This window comes from Eubalaena glacialis, chromosome 7, assembly GCF_028564815.1.
Source record: "Eubalaena glacialis isolate mEubGla1 chromosome 7, mEubGla1.1.hap2.+ XY, whole genome shotgun sequence".
Classification (NCBI taxonomy): domain Eukaryota; kingdom Metazoa; phylum Chordata; class Mammalia; order Artiodactyla; family Balaenidae; genus Eubalaena; species Eubalaena glacialis.
In genome coordinates, this window is record NC_083722.1 from 85,844,194 (window position 1) to 85,866,916 (window position 22,723).

At 41.4% G+C, this 22,723-nt stretch overlaps 1 protein-coding gene across 16 annotated transcripts in view; it reads right to left on the minus strand.

The window, feature by feature from the left end:
• The window catches only part of CADPS (calcium dependent secretion activator), a 481,100-nt gene that overhangs the window by 228,421 nt on the left and 229,956 nt on the right, over positions 1-22,723 (minus strand). For all 16 annotated transcript variants that reach the window (XM_061195494.1, XM_061195496.1, XM_061195498.1 and 13 more), the window contains 2 exons: positions 19,833-20,066; positions 14,455-14,576 (listed from right to left, as the gene is read on the minus strand). In XM_061195494.1, the coding sequence (XP_061051477.1) occupies positions 14,455-14,576; positions 19,833-20,066 (356 nt within the window). The remainder of the gene's footprint in view (positions 1-14,454; positions 14,577-19,832; positions 20,067-22,723) is intronic.

Below are 22,723 nucleotides of genomic sequence, written 5' to 3' on the forward strand. Positions count from 1 at the left end.
CAAACTTCTGTTATTGTGGTATAGGAACAATAATTTCTTAGCACTATCAACTAAACACTTCCCCTCGGTGCCACTATATGGCACATTTAAAGATGGACGCCAAAGAGATGTTTACTTTGCCTTGAGCTTGGTGGAGAGGTGGAATATTTTGGGGCCAGCTCTGCCAGTGTGGGGAAATAGTAACAGTGAAAGCAAATTATTAAGCGTTCCTTCCTTGCAGATAGCAACAGATTAACGTAAGCTTTATCTTACTTTGTATAAGGTGATGAATGCTAGAACAGCAAATGGGTCTATCCAAAGATTACAATTATGATACAGCCTAATCTTTTTTTTCTGCCTTGTACTATTATTTAAAGTTTACAAAGATCTCTTGGCTCAAATGGGATGTGATACTCATCCTAAAGATATCAAGTTATATTCTTTTAATATTCATCTACTTATCTGAAAATTTTAATTGTGTTTTCACATAAAATAAGGTTTTAATGGTCAATTATTACTTATGTCGACATTTTGGTAATAAATGTGTGTGGGTATGTGTATATATACATAGCCACTGACTGATAGAACTTCAACATATAAAGCACATATAAAGATTTTCACTCTAATATGCATTTGGAATGCTCACTTATATTTCAAAATGAATATTCAGATATTAAAGCAGAATGATATACCTTGCTTGTATTACGTATATTATCACACTGATTGGCAACGATGATTAGCTATGTGATTACGTGATAACTGACCATGCACACGTGCAGAGAAGCTAGAAATGACTGAAATATCATTTGACTATTAGGCCTTCCAATGGCAAAGTTGAAGCAAAGCTACATACATTTTGACTAAACAGTAAGGCCAAAGCCAGACTTTGATGCATCTCTACCCAATGATTTACAATGGCCTTGTCTACTGTTTGTCCCATTAGACTGTGGGTGCCATAATGGTGGGATTTTTGCTTCTTTTGTTCACTGCTGTATCCCCAGCACCTTGCACAGGGTACAGCATATAGAAGCCAGTCACATAAACGAGATAAAGGAAGGAAGGACCTAAGGAATGAACAAAGGAGTATGGTGAATGGTATCTGTGTTCCTCTCCCTGTGACCTGATTCTCCCCAACTGGCAAGTACTGGGATCATCAAGGAGCAGGCCCACAGGATGAATGTGGATCACAAATGACCAAAAGAACATAATGAGTTCTTCCAGAGGCTGCCATTTTCAGAGACAAGGCTGGTTTTGAGATTTGTTTTGTTTGGGGTCTCTCTAAAGTAGGAAAGTGAGAACGAGAGAGAAGCATTTTCCAGGTCTCTAATCTTGATACATTTGGCTCAACAGAAAATCAGCTATTCTGTTGGAGTAGATAGTTTGTGTGATCTGATGTGGCAGGGAGAAAAATCAGGTGACAATGCATGGCAGGGCAGAACTGGGACTTTAGACACTGAGATTCCTGCCTCTAATTCCTCTTTCCTAATAGTCCTCAAATATTGATACTGCAGCTCTATTGTGCTAGTTGATATGTGAAGTAACGGTAGACAAGGGGTCTCTTTATTCCGTCTCTCTCTCTAGTAAATCTACAAAGAAAAAAAAAATCCAGAACTGCAGAACCCTGCCTTCCTTAGATTGCATGACAGCCTATTTGCTAAATGTCAAGATATCCCCAAATTTCCATAGCTTTAGTTTAACTTGTGATGTTCCTAGTGAGTCCTTGGAGGGGGTGTGTGTAGCTGGTGTGTGTTTTGTCCATTACTTGAAAAGTAACAGTGGTTTGGTGTCAGGAAGAACTCACAAAATGGGTTCACTTTATTTTTCAGACTTTGTTCTGTTCTTTTGGATATTTTGTAGCCAATTCTATTCTTTCGGATATTGAGCACTCGTCTGAGTGGAGAAATCTCTGCCACAATTATCGTGATGGCCATGAGTACTCTAAAGAGGTTTCCAAGCCCATCCTGTAGGACCCACTTTTTAGCTTTGACCGGAGTCCTTCACCATTCACATTAAGGCTTAGATCTGAGTCAATCAAGATTTATTGACCATGTATTATACGTAAGGCATTATATGAAAACTAGCCTGATATATAGATTTTTCCAGGTATGAGTAAGGAATCTACACATTGCTGGGGCTCACAGCAGGCTGCCCCCAAATACGCCACATGCAGTACTGATTATTCTGAATTAGAGTTACTTGGAAAACAGCCAGTAGGGGGAAATGATATTAAAAAAAAAAACCACTCTGACCTCCCTCTTCCTCCCCCACCCCCCCCAACAGCAGGATATAAATCTCCTACGTGAAGTATCTTCGCTGCACCAGGAGGATAGAAAGCATCCTTATCACCAGAGCTAGGGGATTCAAGGCTAAGAAAACTGTATAAACAAACTTTGTTACTTCTTCATTAGCTTCCTATCCCAAGCAAAAACCCCTTTGTTAAATCTTCACAAATAATTATTTGCTTGTCTATAAATGATATATAAATAGCCTAGTTTGGTCACTTTGTGGGTCTTATTTTTATGAGACCTCCTATGCGTATGAATTTAATTTTTTTCCCCGTTAACCTGTCTTGTGTCAATTTAATTATCAGACCAGCCGAAAGAACTCCAGAGGGGTGTGTGTGGGGGGATTTCCCCCTCCCCAACAAAATAAATGCACACATTCCAAGGGAAACTTCAAAACAACATCTAAGGGGCTTCCCTGGTGGCGCAGTGGTTAAGAATCCGCCTGCCAATGCAGGAGACACGGGTTCGAGCCCTGGTCCAGGAAGATCCCACATGCCGCGGAGCAACTAAGCCTGTGAGCCACAACTACTGAGCCTGTGCTCTGGAGTCTGTGAGCCACAACTACTGAGCCCGCGCTCTGGAGTCTGTGAGCCACAACTACTGAGCCCGCATGCCACAACTACCGAGCCTGCGCTCTAGAGCCCACGAGCCACAACTACTGAAGCCTGTGCGCCTAGAGCCCGTGCTCCGCAACAAGAGAAGCCACCGCAATGAAAAGCCCGCACACCACTGCAAAGAGTAGTCCCCACTCGCTGCAACTAGAGAAAGTCCGCATGCAGCAACGAAGACCCAACGCAGCCAAAAAAATAAATTAAATAAATAAATTTTTTAAAAACCCAAAAAAACCGACATCTAATTGAGAGAGAAAGTATCTTAAGCCTCTTTTGTTCACGCCACCTGACTCTGATGGCCTGTGCTGTTTTCCTTTCCATCCTGGCTCCACCGATGGCAACAAAAATTATAAAGATAAAAATAATAGTTCTTAGATTTGTGCCAAGTGTTCTGCATATATTATTAAATAGATACCCCATCAACAAGCTTATAAGTATCGTTAGCCTCATTTCACAGATGAAGAAACTGAGGTTCAGAAGGATTTAGTAACTTATCCACTGTAACAATGTCAGCGGCACAACTGGAATCCAAACTAGAATTGTCTCACCCAAAGCTTTTGCTCTGATGCCTGTGCTGAGCCTTATTTTCCATATAATCACTACAATGTTTCCAACCAGATTCCATCTACTGAAGGCTTTCTGAAATAGCACTTCCACCCCAAATGCTGTGAACCAGAAGCTATGGGCTGGGGTGACAGCTTTTAAGTCCTTACCCATGAACCCAGGGAACATTCAGGGATTCCAGAACTAAAGCACCAGAGCCCCAGAGGCTTCCAAACACCCTGATGATTGGCATCATACCAAGAAGAGCATCTGTCTTCCTCGGAGGCCCCATACCCCTCGGCATCCCTGCAGTGAGGTGATCTATATATCACAGCACAGGGGGTTTTGCCGTAAAACAAATAAGACACTTAGGAACATGTAGAAAGTATGATCTCAGCGGCACTTGACCTCTCTTGAACAAAGTCTCTGATCCAGAAAGAAGCTGGAAGAATGGGCTTGTGGAGATCCAAGCAGTAGGGGGCGAGACACTCTGGTGTGTTGTGAGTCTGGATGAGGACTCCAGGAGACCACTGCCCTTTTCCATTCCTCTTTCTCCTGGGAACCAGGTCTTGTATCATTAAATTGATGGCAGCCTATGCTGAGGGTCTGTCCTCTTGCTCTGGAAAGCATTTTGGCAAGAGTGTCCTTTCTCCTTTGGCTGACTTGGCTTTTTGCTTTCCGTGTGCTTAGACTCCTATAACCTGGGTTTTGGGAGTTAGAGGACTTTAGGGCAGACTTCCTAACTTTTCTGAGCTTCTTTTTTTTATATGTAATGAGGGGAAAGTGAGTATCTATTTCTTAACACTACCATGTGGGATTCAGTGATATTATAATGGGTTTTTGGCTATTAGCAATATTTCTCAAGAAATGCCATCCATTGTACTCAGTCCTTAGCTTGGGTCATATTGTTTTTCAACACCAACCCCATGGGGTAGGATGTATTACTGCCTCCATTTCAGATTGGAAGAAACTGAAGCTCAGTGAGGAGCATCCACCTGCCCAAGGTGACCCAGTGGGTAAGGGGAGGAGCTGGAATTCACACCCAGTTCTGGGCAGCTCTACCATTTGGTACCTGGTGGCTCAGTGCCTGGTGCCTAGGATATTTGAATAAATGGTAGGAGCAATTGTTATTGAGAATGATTTCCCCGAGGAAGGATGATGAACACCAGTGGCTCTCCTGGAATTCTGTAAGCACCTCTGGCTCATCTTTGCAGACCTGCACACATAGCACCTCACAGTGCGGCTGCCTATGGGCTGAATTCCACCTGCTGAGCCGAGCGTCTGCACGGACGTGGAACACCTGTGCGCCAGCACATTCATCACCATCTAAATAGGGGCGGTGATTTAACCCACAAAATAACTGAGTTTATGGAAAGGAAATGAGCCCTCTTAAATAGTTTTGCTGAGTAGTGAATGCTAATTAAAAGACTTTCTTCTAGGGAAGTGATTTCTTTCAGAAAGGCAGGGGAGCAGAGTAAGCAAAAAGTACAGCCTTTGGGTTTGGCTCCTGGCTAAGCTATGTATTATCTGTGCAACTTCGATCAAGTCACTTAACCTCTCTGAATCTCAGTAGTTCCATCAGCAAAATGGAATAACAATAGTACCTGTATTATAATTTCAGTAGGGCATTAAATAAGACATTGACTATGAAGTACTTAGTATAGTACCTGGCCCATAGAAAGTGTTGGATCAATGTGAGTGATTACTATTTTAGACTCAGATCACTGTTTTTTTTTTTAACATCTTTATTGGAGTATAATTGCTTCAAAATGGTGTGTTAGTTTCTGCTTTATAACAAAGTGAATCAGCTATACATATACATATATCCCCATATCTCCTCCCTTTTGCATCTCCCTCCCACCCTCCCTATCCCATCCCTCTAGGTGGTCACAAAGCACCGAGCTGATATCCCTGTGCTATGCGGCTGCTTCCCACTAGCTATCTATTTTACATTTGGTAGTGTATATATGTCAATGCCACTCTCAGATCACTTTTTTTTTTGCAGGTCTCCCTCCTCCCTTCTCCCTCTCAACAAGAATGAAGCCATGATAATAATAGCCAGCAGGATCACTATGTGACAGGCACTGTTTTAAGTGTTTTATATATGTTAATTCATTTAATTTTCTCAAGAATGTGGAAAAGGAGGCACAAAGAGTTAGGTGACCTGCCCAAGGTCACAGAGCTGAGATTCAGACCCAGCACTTTGCCTTCCCATTCTATGTTCTTGACCACAACACTGTACTGCTTCTATGTACCAATGAATCTAAACCAAGCCTCTCTTGTTTTCTTATTAGTGAGAATTTAGAGTTTCTGGGCTGTATCTCATTCCTACAGGTAAGTGACAGTATGACATTCCATCCTCTATTTTTCCTGATCACTAAATAACAACTACAGCAGTTTTTCACACTTGGGGAGACATGTATTGAATTGGATTTCCACTGAACAGTGATTGGGCAATCGGTCCAGTTCTCAGTTCATGTCATCATCGGATGTAATTGGCAAGTAAGCTCAGACAAGGTACTCAAGGAGCTGAACTAGACAGGAAATGGACCTACCGTCACTTAGTCCTTAAAGGGCTATTAAAAAAATAGATCCTTGGGCTTCCCTGGTGGCGCAATGGTTGAGAATATGCCTGCCAATGCAGGGGACACGGGTTCGAGCCCTGGTCTGGGAAGATCCCACATGCCGCGGAGCAGGTGGGCCCGTGAGCCACAATTACTGAGCCTGCGCGTCTGGAGCCTGTGCTCTGCAGCAAGAGAGGCCGCGATAGTGAGAGGCCCGCGCACCGCGATGAAGAGTGGCCCCTGCTTGCCGCAACTAGAGAAAGCCCTCACACAGAAACGAAGACCCAACACAGCCATAAGTAAATAAATAAATAAATTTTTAAAAAAAAATCTTCCAAGTGTTAAATTAAAAAAAAAACAACATCCTTGTTTCATACCCACCCAATGTTGGACTCCTCGTGAAATCAGAACTTTCACGGCTGTCTCACAACTGGATGGGGCATCACTGTCTAACTGCCAAACTCCAGTCGCCACTCGATTATCCACTTCTGAAACCCCTACCAACTCTAGAAATTTCACCAACTCGCTGTTACTTGCAATTCCTGAATATTCTGCATTAAGTTCTACCATTATGGCTCTTCTCAGGATTAGCTAGATGAAGAAAAAAAAAAACTATAAAACTCTTGAGAGAGAAGGAGCCTTGGATACCACTTATCAGGACACGGTAAAGCCAGAAAGCTTGGTGACCTACATAAGAGAGGGTGGCTAACTGAGGATGCATCACTTGGAGCACCTTCTCCAAAGCTTGTTCTCTAGCATCCTGTTCCTTTCTACCGGCGACCCTGCTGATTGTTGTTTTAGCAGCCAGCCTACTTTCACCTTCCAGCTCACAAGCAAACACAAACTGGCTTTCAACACAAGTTGTGGCTTTTGGATGACGCATCCCAAACTGTGATTAGAATTGTGCTTCCTCCCAACCCACACGTCTTCAGGGAACCTAGCAAAATTGAATTTCTGGGTCAGCGTTGGCCTTTACCATTTATGATTTAATTAACTTTGAATGAAGCTAAGCCTTTTCCTCAGAAAGGAAAAATGAGAGAAATGGTACCCAAGCTTTCACTCAGTATTACATAAATGTCTTCTGGACCGTGACCTTGAGCTGGAGTTTCAAGAAACGTAGACAAGAAAGAAGCTGAATCTCAGGAGGCCTCCCTCTTTTCTCCATCTGGTGGCTTTGCAGTTCTCAGCAGCTATAGTGGCTCCTGAAGAATGGATCACTCTGTGCCCAGGCACTCAGATGTTTCCAGCCAGCTTTTCTCCAGGCTCTACAACATCGAGGGCCATGTCTGTATTATCCCCGACTTTACACTAATGCCTGGCAAACAGTATGTGCTCCATATTTGTTAACCAATACACCTGTCATTTCAAGTTTACTCTGGGCCGTAAAGAGGCTTCAGGTTTCAAGATGGAAATCCAGTCGTACCCTGCCTGGCTTAAAATCTTCCAATGGTTTCTCCATGGTCTTGGAATGAAGACCCTTCATGTGCCTAGAAGGCCCCGAGTTGTCTGGTCCTGCCTTGATCTTTTGACTCTTCCTGTAGCGCATTCCCCCTCTCTGACTAATCTCTATTCCCATTACTCTATCTTCAGTCCGGGAACACATCCAGCCCCTTCCTACCTCAAAGCCTTTGCACATGCTGTTCCCTATGCCAGGAATGCTTTTCCAGCTCTTCTCATGGCTGGATCCTTCTCATCCTTCAGGTATCAAGTCACGCATTACCTACTCTGAGTGAGCTTCCTCGGCCACTTGCGTGATATACGTTCCCATTACTTTGTACTGTAGCAGCCTGTTCATTTCTTATGGAACCAAATTACATTCTGTTATTATCTTGTATATTTATTTGTTCCTTGTTTGTTGCCTGTGTCCTTTACTAGAATGTATGCTCCATGAGGCCAAGGCTTGAGCTGTTATTCATGGCTGTAGCCCCAGTACTAGTTGGTCACAAGTAGAGCACCCCATGTACACTTGTTGAGGAAATGTAAGTGCCTACCCTTCACATCATTCCCTTATACCTATATTTCAAAGGGGCCATTCAGGAAATGTACTCTGTTTCCACTTAAACCATTCCAAGTACACAGAAAACATTTTTAGCTAAGTTGAGGAAGGAAGTACCATTAAGAAGATGATACATGAGGAAAGAAATTGGACGGCATGACTTCCTTTTCTAACTTTGTAACTGACTTAATGTGGGACGATTTAATGGAACTGTATTTCTATGAATAATTTGGGCATAATAAGCCCAACCCACTCTGAATAGTGCAATTAGGACAAATAATATATTTCACAGAGGAAAAATGTTATAGCAAGTCATTGTGTTTTATTCTTTTTTTTTTTTTTAAATATGTTCTCATCAGATAAGATGCCATTAGAAGATGCTAGGGCTATAGCAAGATTTACCCGTTAGGGTATTTTATTTTCTTATTCTCTTGGAAAATGGCAGGAAATGGTTTGATTGTATTTTCAAATTCTTGACAGTAATGAAATCCATGTATCATAAAGCCCATGGTTTGTCAGGGAATAATAAAGCTGTTAAATAATCAAATACCAAGTGGCACCCTTGGTTTCAACTCAGAAGAATATAATTTCAGAGAAGTTAGCACAATATTGGGCTGCTAACTCAAACTGCCTTTCTTTTCAGCAAAATTACTTAAATTTCTCTTGTATTTAGTCCTCAGGACATGCTTTCATTGGAGGGTAACATGCACTGTAAGAAAACACTGAGAAAGACAGTCATTTGGGAGCATATCTTATACTCAGGGAATGTATCAGGTTTCCTTACATCATTTCTCCCAAATTAAAGTAATTTACATATCATCTTCCAAATCTATGCCATTTCCACATACCAACACAAGATAGTTTCATGATAGTTTATCATATCTAGGTACCACCTGTGCTATTATTTACTTAATATTTTTTAAATTTAAATTAATTCACTTTCTCCAAATAAAACATACAGATGGCTAAAAAGAACATGAAAAGATGCTCAACATTGCTAATTATTAGAGAAATGCAAATCAAAACCACAATGAGGTATCACCTCACACCAGTCAGAATAGCCATCATCAAAAAAGTCTACAAGTAAGGACTTCCCCGGTTGCACAGTGGTTAAGACTTGTTCTCCCAACGCAGGGGGCCTGGGTTTGATCACTGGTCAGGGAACTAGATCCTACATGCATGCCACAACCAAGAGTTTGCATGCCACAACTAAGGAGCCCGCGAGCTGCAACTGACCTGGCACAATCAAAATTAATTAATTAATTGATTAAATAATAAATTTTTTTTTTTAAAAAGTCTACAAGTAATAAATGCTGGAGAAGGTGTGGAGAAAAGAGGACACTCCTACACTATTGGTGGGAACATAAATGGTACAACCACTATAGAGAACAGTATGGAGTTTCCTTAAGAAACTAAAAACAGAACTACCATATGATCCAGCAATCCCACCCCAGGGCATATATCTGGAGAAAACTCTAATTCAAAAAGCTACATGAACCCCAATGTTCATAGCAGCACTGTTTACAATAGCCAAGACATGGAAGCAACCTAAGTGTCCATCAACAGACAAATGGATAAAGAAGAAGTGGTATATATACACAATGGAATATTACTCAGCCATAAATAAGAATGAAATGATCCCATTCCCAGCCACATGGATAGACCTAGAGATGATCATACTAAGATAGACCTAGAGATGATCATACTAAGGGAAGAGTGTCAGAAAGAGAAAGACAAACACCATATGATATCACTTATGTGTGGAATCTAAAATATGACAGAAGTGAAACTACAGTAAGTGCCCTATATACAAACCTTCAAGTTGCGAACTTTCAAAGAAGCGAACGTGAGTTTGCACGTCCAATCACGTAAGTTAGTTCATGTTTCTGGCGTAGATTGTCATGTGCATGCATCCTCTACAAGTTGTTGTGCTTTTGTGTACTTTACTGTACAGTACTGTGTAGAGTACAGTAGTACAGCATCTTTATTTCAAGCCCACATGTCCAGAAGCAAGCATAAAAGCAGCAGTGATGTAGCTGGTACTGTACTGTACTTTTCAAGGTACTGTGCTGTAAGATTAAAAATGTTTGTTTGTTTTTATGTATTATTTGTGTGAAAAGTATTATAAACCTATTACAGTACAGTACTATATAGCCGACTGTGTTAGTTGGGTACCTTGGCTAACTGTGTTGGACTCATGAACAAATTGGACTTACGAACACACTCCCGGAATGGAACTTGTTCGTATGTAGGGGACTTACTGTATTTACTAAACAGAAACAGACTCACAGACATAGAAAACAAACTTATGGTTACCAAAGGGGAAGGTGGGGGGGGGGAGGGATAAATTAGGAGTTTTGGGTTAGCAGATACAAACTACTATATATAAAATAGGTAACCAACAAGGACCTACTGTATAGCACAGGGAACTCTACTCAATATCTTGTAAAAAAAACTACAATGGAAGAGGATATTCGAAAAGAATATATATATATATATGTATAACTGAATTACTTTGCTGTACACCTGAAACTAACACAACATTGTAAATCAACTATATTTCAACAAAAATTGGAAAAAAAAGAAAAACACTGTCTTATGGTAAGAAAATTCCTCTGCTCTATTTCATAGGAGGTGGACAAATATATCTGGGTTCTTGAATCCACAAGGTATTTCCCTTCTGCATTTCCATGACTCCCTGAGATTGCTTATTGCAAAACAAGGTTTCAATTACTCCTGCCCTGCCTCAGCACCCTCAGTGGTTTCCTGCCAGAAGCAGCAATGGTGTCTCACAAATGGAGGCAATATTTTTAAAAGTAAATACATCTCGTGAAAAATTCTGATTTTCATATTCTGGCTTCCTGCGTTAAAAACCCAGGAGAGGAGGACAACAGCATTGAGAGGATCCACAGTTGGCTTGGAAATAACCCAGGTGTAGCAAAGAGACTGGTAAAATGAAGGATGAGAGGGGGCTGCACACACACACACACACACACACACACACACACACACACACACAGAGCCATGTTTTCCAACCACAAAATGCATCTCACTCATGAAAACAGCCTTCTTATATTATGCACCTAATTCAAAATGACCACTTGGGGGCAGGGCCCTGGTTGTATGTGAAGAGGTGACCTTGACAGAGGAGGTGACAGAGAGCTTGGACCCTCCATTGCTAGGTTTCAACGATATAGAACAGCATTTCCAATGGATGCTAATAGGTGGTAGTTGAAAACAGTTTGGGAAACTCATGAATAAACAAAGGTAAAAAGGTTTATTTTCTGTGATTAAATCCTCAAAGCCTTTAAAATGCCAAAGTACGCTGTGAATAACTCAGAAAAAATGTAATGTCTGGCATTTCCCAGCCTCACTTGACTGTAATACCGCTCTCCCCATCCTTGTTTTTCTTGGAGTAGTCTACATATTAGAGTTCTAAAAAACACTCTTGGACAAACTGGGTCATGCAGTGTACTCCTGCATTTGTGACTTGGAAAAAAAAGAAAAAGCCAAATTCCTTGTAGACACGTGATAGGATAAGATATTAGAGTTCCAGTTACTGGGTAAAATACTTGGTAGCAGCAACAAGAGAATTTATAAGCAGTAAATAAAACAGGCTTGAATGGAATCTTGGTTTTAGAATGTATCAATAAAGTATGGACATCGGCTAGCTGTAGGAATCGTCAAAGACAAGAATCAGAAGAGAAGAGGGCAGGAAAAAGGCTAAATTTGTCAGATGATGAAGTGGAGTTATTAGGACACATGAAAGATGACCTTCCAAAGGGTACTTTTTGGGATAATCAAAATCAAGTAGCAGAGATGACAGCTAGAGATTAGTAATGGGAAAAACTGTGGGTAGAAGCAGGGAGGAAAAAGAGAAGAAATATAAGCTTCAAAGGAAAGAAGTGATGGAGAGGATGCAGAATAAGTGCAAACATGAGACGAGGAAGAAAATGCACCTGCACAAACAGGCTCATTCATCCTCTCAAGACAAAAGCGGAGGCAGAGGAGAAGTATTAGCAGTGAACTATGACAAAGAAAACGGCAAAGAAGAGAAGTGGAAGGAGAATTTGGCTTTAGAAGGCAACTGAGTAGAGATTATAAGGAGAATGTATATATTAGAAAGGAGAAAAGAAGAGACAGGAAGAGACATGAATTTCGGTAGATTTGACACTCTGGGTATATCTCTTTGAGATACTCTAGAAATGGCAAATACAGGGCACGTGTACCTCTTCCTGTATGAGTCGAGCATGCATTATTTTCCTCTGAATACAGACTTGGCTTCAGAACACTTCTCAACACAGCACTTTGGATAGCCACTACAGACTGATTTGACTTGACGTGAGTTATGAAAGTTGCGTTCTTACTGTATTAAAACACAAACAAACAAGCCCTCTGTGGGGTTTTGGTAATACCCCCTCACTGACTGAAGAGGAATAAAAAAATTACACTTCTTCAGTGTGAGATGTATTCATATGGACATAATGCATGTGGATGGATATGAGTAAGTGTATATGTGAAATACAAGCATATCAGGTAGATCAACCAAAGCATTCCATATTTATTTCTAACCTGAAACTCTGTTTTAAATATTCATACGCACATGAAAATCAGCTCATCATTTACTCTGGTAACTGAAACCTTTAAACCCAATAAACTGAATTACATTTTGAGTTAAAATAGCCTAAATAAAACAACAGCCTGTTAGAATAATCAGAGCTTTCTCCTTCCTTCTCTAACATATGACACCGTATTGGGCTCGACTTCTTAAAAGGTTAGCGTAAACACCAGAGAGGTTTTTCTTCCCCCTACATGACACATTTTTCAAAGGCACATATAAATAATGCAACAGCATAATAGCATTGATTATGATCGGGCTGTGCTGACAGTTGGGGGAAAAACTGGGATTTTTATCAACGGTGGTAAAAAAGAAATTGCATTCATTTTCAGTTTGAAACTCAGTTTACAAAAAGGGAGGAAGGATGGTGTGTGACAAGTTGCTTTGGTTTCCATTTCCTCCTCCATACACTTGTTAATTTCACCCAGATCTGAGCATCTGAGGCCTTCGCCTATTCAGGCAAAGAACCACTTGAAGGCATACAATGCCCTCAGATTTTTCTCTAGTCAGGGAAACATTCAGTGCTTTCTTTGAACTATCTTGTTTGAACATCCTGGTACGTTATTCCTGTTCTGCCAAACAGCTCGTAGTGCTTTGAGGGAGGAGAGGCAGTGAGCTGCCGTTATGGGTTATCCTTTTTATGACTTTCTTCTGAATTAACAACAATAAAAAAAGATGCTCATTAGCCTCCGCTGGCTTAATTGAGATAGAAAAGAAAAGGAGAGAGGCAGTGGGGAGGGAGGAAAGAGAGTGGTGATCTCTCAAGAATTTTTGCAGCCTGAGAGTCTATTGACTCTCATCATCATCGCTCCTGGGAACCAATGCAATAGAACACTAACTGGTCTCCTGCATCGACTCTGGCCTTCTCCACTGCAGTCAGAGTAATCTTCTCAGAACACATATCTAATCGTACATGCCCATCCTTCCTCTCCGGGGCCTAGAAAGGTCCTTCATGGTGTGGCCCCTTCCTGCCTCACTGGCAGCTTATGGCATACCTCGTTCTCTGGACTCCAGCCCCACTGGCCTTCTTTCAATGCCTCCTTGCCACAGGGTCTCTGCTGACCACAGGGCCTTTGCACAAGCTGACTCTGCCTGGAATGTTCTTCTACTCCCAACCCCTTTGCTCAACTTTTAAATATTAGACCAAATGTCTTATAACTCCTCAAGAAGGCCTACTGCGACTCTGTCTCCACAAATTGGCTCAGGTCCCCCTGCTGTCTCCTCACAAAGCACTCTTTCTTTCTCAGCATTTATATCTATTTGTAACTATAAATTTGTGCAATTATGTTTCTGCTCCCCCACTCAACTATAAGCTCTGTAGGGCAACAACAGGGACTATTTTCCTTTCCACTGTTCAACAGCACCCTGTACACAGGCACAGTGAGCATTTGACAAATACGTGTTGACCTAACAAATTAATAGATTGTGCCTAATGTAACATACTGCTTTGCTGATATAGTCATAACTGTGGCACAGAGAAAGATTTTGGGAAAAAAACTGTACATACCATAAACCAAATATTATTTGGTAAATATAACGAAAACAGATTTCTATCAAACTCTCCTACACATCCTATTGAAGCCTGCAGGTTGTGACTAAACTCTCTAAGGTGATACACAGAGCCTCCAGAAAGGAGGCTGTGTCTTAAATTTCCTTCTGTTCTCCTCTCTGAAGGAGGTGGAAACCTTATTAAGGCTGCCAAATAAAAATGTAGTCAAGTCATTTTGTTTGGAAAATAAACAAGGTGTATGTCTCATATAACCTGCTAGGGAAACCAAACCTTTAATCTGCAGTTGGCCAAAATGGTGCCAATGAGAAGAATCTTCTGGAAGACGAACCACGGAGAAACATAACTTACGTTGGTTTTGAAGCCTCGGCCTGGTCGGTCTGTAGTTTCTCTCCTCCTTCCACCTCCATCGTGCAATATACAATGCGATTTGGAGCTAAGGATTTGAGGCCTTGGACTTCCATGATGACCACCTGGAAACAGAGTCACACACAGCAGAGGTTATTGCCAAAGTCTATGGGCAGCATCACCCGGGGAAAATATATACATAAGAAGTTACAAAAAAACCCAACAGGGCTTCCCTGGTGGCACAGTGGTTGAGAATCCGCCTGCCAATGCAGGGGACACGGGTTCGAGCCCTGGTCTGGGAAGATCCCACATGCCGCAGAGCAACTGGGCCCGTGAGCCACAACTACTGAGCCTGCGTGTCTGGAGCCTGTGCTCCACAACAAGAGAGGCCGTGATAGTGAGAGGCCTGCTCACCGCGATGAAGAGTGGTCCCCGCTCGCCGCAACTAGAGAAAGCCCTCGCACAGAAACGAAGACCCAACACAGCCAAAAATAAATAAATAAATAAATTTAAAAAACAAAAAAAACCCCAACAGGTATCTGATGGTTTCTATCAGGTTTCTACCAGCCATGCTGGGACAAGTCCAGCATGAAGATACAATTCTTCATAGTGTATCTCATTGCCTTGCAGATGGAAAGACAAGGTTCACTAACTCAGATGCTCATAGGAGCTAGACAGGTTATATGAAACGGGCTACTCTTTTCTGTGTTAAACCCATAGGATGGGAACTTCCCTCGTGGCACAGGGCTTAAGAATCCACCTGCCAATGCAGGGGACACGGGTTCGAGCCCTGGTCCAGGAAGATCCCACATGCCGCGGAGCAACTAAGGCCGTGCACCACAACTACCGAGCCTGCACTCTAGAGCCCACGAGCCACAACTACTGAGCCCGTGTGCCACAACTATGAAGCCCGTGCGCCTAGAACCCGTGCTCCGCAACAAGAGAAGCCACCGCAAGGAGAAGCCTGCGCTCCCGCAACAAACAGTAGCCCCCGCTCGTCACAACTAGAGAAAGCCCGCGCGCAGCAACAAAGACCCAACACAGCCAAAAATAAATAAATAAATAAATAAATAAATAAAAATTAAAAACACACACACACATAAGATGATTTTTCATTTCCACAAGAAATAGACTCTCCTATTAAAAATATATATATATAGTCTACTTTTTAACTCAGAACGTGATGGACACGTAGGCCAAGGAATTCACTTTCCTCTTTACAATAAAATAAGTGATAACACAAGTGGTAAGACAAAGGGTAAATACCATTTAGCATGAGAGTCAGAGATACAATAGGGAGTAGTGGGGACTGTGGCAAATGGGAGCACTCCATTTAAAGGGAGCAGTTGCTACTCAGTTGCAGCCATTGTTGCCTTGTTTTACCCCAGTCCAGAGTTGCCAAATACTACAATTTCTCCTACTGGGAAATGGAAATCTGAATCAGAATCAAAGTCAGAAATCTGATTTTGAAATTTTGACAATAATTTTAAAGGGGAGAAATAAAATACACAAACTCTGTGCAGGCCAACATTGTTGGGTCAAAAAAAAAAAAAAGCCTGCAGTTGCATACTCTGTCTAGACTGAGGGAAAAGGCTGGTGTTTTGATGGAACAAATTATATCATTTACAATTCCTGGCATTTCCCACCACTACCCTCAAACTCCATTCAATCACCTGTTATTTTCATATTTAGTGGTAGGTGCTGCCACTCATCAGAGAGGAGGGGACAGAGGGGAGGAGAGGACAGAGACACTGATTTAAAAATCGGAAACAAATGACTCACAATCAGAGATCTCTAAAGACCAAGGTATATTAAAAAAAAATTACTGGATTGTACTCCAAAAGAGGTAATGGCATTACACAAGGAGAAGGATGTGGGTGTGCAAAAAATGTACGCTTTTTAATGGGCTTGATGCAAGGAAGTACAATAGAGCTGGCACTGAATCAGGATTCACAGGTCAGTTTTGCTGCTTAATAGCCCAGGGGTTCTCAAACTTAGTGTGAATCAGAATCACCTGGAGCGCTGGTTAAACCAGACACGGCTGGGCTTCACCTCCCGAGTTGCTGACAAGCAGGTCTGGGCTGGAGCCCAAGACTTTTCATATTTTTTCTTTTTTTAAAAAATTGTGTTGGAGTATAGTTAATTTACAATGTTGTGTTACTTTCAGGTGTACAGCGAAGTGATTCAGTTGTACATATACATATATTCATTCTTTTCCAGATTCTTTTCTCATATAGATTATCCCAGAATATTGAGTAGAGTTCCCTGTGCTATACAGTAGGTCCTTGTTGGTTATCTGTGTTATATAGAGTAGTGTGTGTATGTAAGACTTTTCATTTCTAACCATTTCCCTGATGATGTGGATATTGATGTTGCTGATCCAGGAGCCAGTGTACTACTCATGTGATGTTGGGCAGATCTTGACCTTGAAGTCACTGCACTTTTCTTTCAAATCTCCTGAGCCTCAGTTTCCTCATCTGTATAGTGGGGATAATGATACGTGTTCTCTCTCTCTCCATGGCCGCTGTGTGAGGATCATATGAGATGATGTATGTAACTGAAATTTTTACACTGGGTGGAAAGAACCATCAAATGAAAAGAAATGAGAGGCACTGGAGAAAGACTACAATTTTTAGAATTTTAAAGATGAGTTCAAATCCCGAATCTGCATTTTCACTAGCTGTGTAATCATTTGCAAGGTTCTTAACCACGCCAAGGCTTTGTTTCCACATCTGCAAATGCCTTGAAAGACTGTTGTGAGGATTCACTGAGTGAATGATGGTGAAGGATTCTACAAATACCTATTATTTTTCATCAGAGCACTCCACCCACCCAGGGCCATGTCACTTGTAATCCTGGACCTCAGTTCTCTTACCCCAGGTAACTATTCTCTGCTGTCCCTTCTAGCCATGCAATTCTATAATTACATAAAATATGTCTTGTACCAACCTGCAAATTCAAACCTAGTCTGCCCTGATGCTATGACAGGCCTCTCTCTCTTTTTACCCCCCTAACTGTGTCTGCTAAAACACATTCACAAATAGATACTCAATGCCTTTTGCTGGCTGGTTAGCATGATGTGCAGTTTAGTGTTCTAATTAAACAGTACTTGGGAACCCTAGGGCATTTCATTTGGTACTTGTACTTACAAGTTACAGCCTGTTTGAATCATGTACGTCTGGGAGTATGGTTGGGGACTCACCCACATCTATATTTTAGATAATCAGCTGTGTAATATTGAGTACTGATGAAGAATTAGAAAATTGCAGATTTAAAAGCTTCATGAAAATCAATAAACCACTTTCCCCCCCACCTTTCAGCAGGAAGACAAGAGGCAGTAGGGAATAAATTGCCACCTTTAATTGGCAATAATCAAATTCAAAGATACCTAAGAAAAAGCATTCAATATCTCAGGTGGCAGTATTAAAAAAAAAAAAAAGGAAGTTTGTGTGAAATTACACTGATGATTTTTTCACACACCAAGTGCTCTATATTTAATTGAATACTGCCTCTTCCACCTGCAAAATACATGTTGAAAACCCTGTAATGTGACTATCTCAATCTGAACTGAGCACAGTAAAACAAATTACCTGCAGTTAATTCACAGCAAGCCTTAATGATGTTCTCAAATATTAATTTAGTCTTTACAAATTTTAATTAAATCTATAGTAATCTGATCTATTCTCTTGGTTTCCCTAAATGTTGGATTATCATAAAATCCTTTTGGGGTTTTGAGCTTTCATATGCTACGAATGGTTCTCAAACTTTGAAGTGTGTAAGAAGTACCTGGGCAGTTTATTAAAATGCACATTCCAGGGCTATACTCCACCTAGAGCTTTTATTCCTGACAATTTTATTGAGGCATATTTTACACATCATATAATTCACACATTTCAAGTATACAATACAGTGATTTAGGGACTTCCCTGGTGGCGCAGTGGTTAACACTCCGCGCTCCCAATGCAGGGGGACTGGGTTCGATCCCTGATCAAGGAACTAGATCCCACATGCATGCCGCAACTAAGAGTTCGCATGCTACAACTAAGGAGGCCACGTGCCGCAAATAAGGAGCTAGCGAGCTGCAACTAAGTAGCCCACGTGCCGCAACTAGGGAGCCTGCAAGCCACACCTAAGGAGTCCGCCTGCCGCAACTAAGACCTGGTGCAACCAAATAAATAAATAAATATTTAAAAAAATAAATAAATTTACTAGGTTGTAGAAACCATCATTATAAATCAGTTTCAGAACAGTTTTATCTCCCCCAATAAGGTCCCTTATGCCCGTTTCTACCTCCTGCCCCAGGCAACACTAACCTACTTTCTGTTTCTGGATATTTACCTTTTCTGGACATTTCATATCAATGGAATCAAACAATACGTGGCCTCTTGTGTCTGGCTTCTTTCACTAAGCATAATGTTTTGGAGGTTCATCTAAATTAAAGCATGTATCATCAGTAGCTTGTTCCTTTTAATTGGTGAAGAGTATTCTATCATATGGATGAACCACATTTTGCCCTTTCACCAGCTGATAGACATTTAGGTTGTTTCCATTTTGGGCTATAATGAATAATGCTGCTATAATCATTTGCAAGCAAGTCTTTGTGGTGACGTGTTTTCATCTCTTGGGTAGATATCTAAGAGTGGAATTGCTGGATCACATGGTAATTTTATGTTTAGCTTTTTGAGAAACCACCAAACTGTTTTCTAAAGTGACCGCACCATTTTATATTCTCATCCTCTAGAGCTCTGGGTCAACAGTTCTGGGTGGTGCAGGAAATGTGCATATTGAACCAGTTTTCAATAATTCTGTTGTAGTTAGATCAGATCTACTCCTTAGATTATATGTATGATAAACAAACATGTGAGTAAAAGTTACAGAGAAATATTGACATGTTGAGCCTTCTGCCACAATTCTGGCCAAAATGGGTTCTTTCTTGGGGTGATGAGACAAACTAAAAGAGTCTCCACTGCAACAAGGGACTCTCTAATGGGGCAGCCAGAGGGAGAGAGAATGGGAGAGAAAATTGACAACCTACCATGAAATGATGCTAGATTGTTTTTTTCATAACACAGGTTGCCAAAATGTTAAACTTTCTAAATTGCACAAGGTATTTACAAAACCCTTAAGCACTGCTTTAAGTTGGGGAAAGTAATCCAACGTTAAATTTAGTAAGTGGTTCTTAGGACTACATTTCCTAAGGAAAAGTATGGTCTCCTGGAGATGGGAAATTACTTGCCGATTAGCTGAGCTATGCTTAGCAAGCTGTTATTTTAATAACTGCTCCTGGGGTGCAAGGAGGAAAACAAGCTGATTGTGATGCATCTCATCACCCATGTCCTGCCTGCGATGCCAGGAAACTTTCAAGGGTCTAGGGCTTTTACCTCCAGGGAGAAAGATAACACGACGTCTGACTTGGAGAGCTGGTTCTCACTCTCCTCACCCATGTCGATGATGGAAGCGTTGTGGCTGCGTTTGAGTTTCTGAAGCTTGAACTCGCCGCCTTTGGAAACTGGCATGCTCTCCAAATTAGCCATGAGCAGGTTGACGGATGACTTCAGCTCTTCAATGTACATGTTTTCCATTTCTTTGGATACAAACTTGGGAAATTTGCGTTCCTTGTAAAGAAAGAGAAAGGAATGAGCAGAGGAGTAAACACAGTCCAGAGCTCTGCTGACATCTACCACTAGTGACATTTGCCCAGATATTGTGGCATCGTGCTAGAAAAATATTCAGCTGGGTTGAGTAGACAGCTGCCTGCCTTCTAGTTATTTATAATCTCTAACAGGTAAGAAACACATACATAAACATATAGTAAGAAAGAGGCAAATGTTTTATTATAGTTCTATTCCCCCCCCCCAAGTTTTCTCCAGCAAATTTGATCTATGGAAAGAAAAATGGGGTGATGTTCTTCAAATCCGGTCTCAATTCAAACAGTTTTTCTTTTTAGCAAAATGCAGCCAGTTGTTTTTAAGCTGAGGAGACAGAAAAGCACCCTATTTCTGGATATCTATAGAGATTTTCTCACATGAATAATTCAAAAGGAGCTCATTTGAGATGTTTCAAACACAGCCTGTGGCTATTTCTAAGAAGAATAGTTAACTGTTTTGAAGAAAAATTGAAAAAAAATTAATGAAGTGATGAAAAACATGATTAAAATTCCTTAGAAGGGAAGATAAAGCAATTCAGTATCAGAACTGAACTCTGTATTTTTTCATTTCGTAAGAGTTCAGTTATAATGGCAACATGCTTTAGCCAACTTTATACCTCTGAGTTGTCCAGGTGTCTCAGATGAATAGAGTTTGGATCAATCACCTTCTCAAAGAATCATTTCCCACTTGAAACATGAATGTGCTCTCTGCAGCCCAGCTCCATAAATGAGCAGGTGAGTGGCAAATCAAATCAGTGTGACTTTTTTTTTTTTGCAAGTGACAGAAAAATCCACTTGAACTGGCTTAAACAATGAAGCAATGTATAGGTTTGAAAATGTCCGAGGGTAGAACCAGCTTCAGGCAAGACTGGAGTCAGGAGTCAGATAATATCATTATAACTGAGTTTTTCCTCCAAAACTTGGTTTGGGTTCTTCTGGGCTGGCTTCATGCTCAGCCTGGCTCCTTCTAATGTGACAAAAAGATTGCTAAAGATCTGTACCTCACAACACCACATCACACTATCTAAAGGAAGAGTGAACATCTCCCTCTGTAATGCTCACAGAAGATGGAGGATATTTTATCTCAGAATTCTCACCTGAAGTCTGACTTATGTGCATACCCTGAACCAGTTTCCATGGCCAGTGATGTCATGTTGAATTGCTTAGGCCGGAGTTATTTCCTCTGTCCCTGTGGCTCAGGGTAGAACTCCACCTGGGTCACACGGAACATGAATTGGTTTGCCAATTCTGGGTGGCAGAAAAATAAAACGTCTAATGTGTGGGCACCTGACTTAAAGTCATCCAGCTAATTCTACTAAGTGGCCAGCAATCAACTGGATTTAATCTCTCAAGCAATTGAACTGAGAGATATTGAGATTGTGATCAGTGGTGAAACTGCAACAGTAAGACCATAAAGATAGACTCTTGGGTGGTTGCCATATTGTCCATATTGGACCAAGTGAAAGCAGAGTAAGAACTTGACAAAGAGCGAGAAAGAGATGGGGAGATAGAGGGGGGAGAGAGACTGTGAGAGGGAGGGAGGAAGGAAGGAAGGAGGGAGGGAGGAGGGAAGGAAGAGAAGAGGAGAGAAGAGGCTATTTAGAGTCACAGAAAGGAGCTTTGACTTCTATTGGTTTTCTAATTCTAAGAAAGCCAAGTTATTCCTCTTGCATTTTAGATCCCTGAGATTCTCTTATTTTTCTTTCAATACTCAAGACTCATATCTTCGAAATTTTTGCACAGTGGGCTGGCTTTTTATCATTCTTGGGCTCAATCAGAGGACAAATGTGAGCCTCAAAAATGTGGGTATCCTTTATGACAAAGGCCCTGGGCTGCTGGGCCATCATCACTTAGAAAATATTTACTGCCACCCAAACTGTGCCTGGCACAGTGTTAGGCATGGGGAGATCATGATGACAGGATGTGAACTGTTCCGGAGCTTACAGCTAGTAGAGAGAAAGATCTTTAAGGAAATGTCAAGGTAGATGCTTGATGGAAGTAGATGAGAAGTGATCTCTTCCTGAGAGAATCAGGGGTGGCTTTCCGGAGCAGGTGACCCTTAGGCTGAGAGTCTGATGGATGAGGAAGAGTTTGACACTGGGTTGAGTTGGCTGAGACAGGACCACTTTTATTTGCTCTTTTCTGAGAAAAACGTAATAGGCAACCACGAATCCAAGAAGGTCTATATAACTGAATGTGGTCACAAAATACTTCCCCATCTTCTTTTGAACATGGTCCTTCTAACGAGTGAAGAGAAGAATGCGGTAAGTTAATTGATGTTAAAGGCTGCCAAGCAGCACAGGTTACATACTAACAGCCTGAAGGCTGGGACACTGATCTATCTCTTTCCTCCTTGTACTGGGGCCCAAACCTTATAACTATATGGGATATTGGAGGAGCTGGGTAAGTGTATCTTTGATTTTACTGGCAGCTGCTGGCTCTGCAGTTGCCATGGAGATGGAGAGAAAAACCATTGTGTCTGTGAAGTGGGTTCTCTCCTGCCAATCAGCCTTACTATCAAGTGCGGTCCCTTCATCACACCCACCTTTGGGACTCACTCAAGGCCTTTTAACTCCACAGTCTTGAAATTTTGGAAGAAGACCCAGTGATTACAGACACCACAAC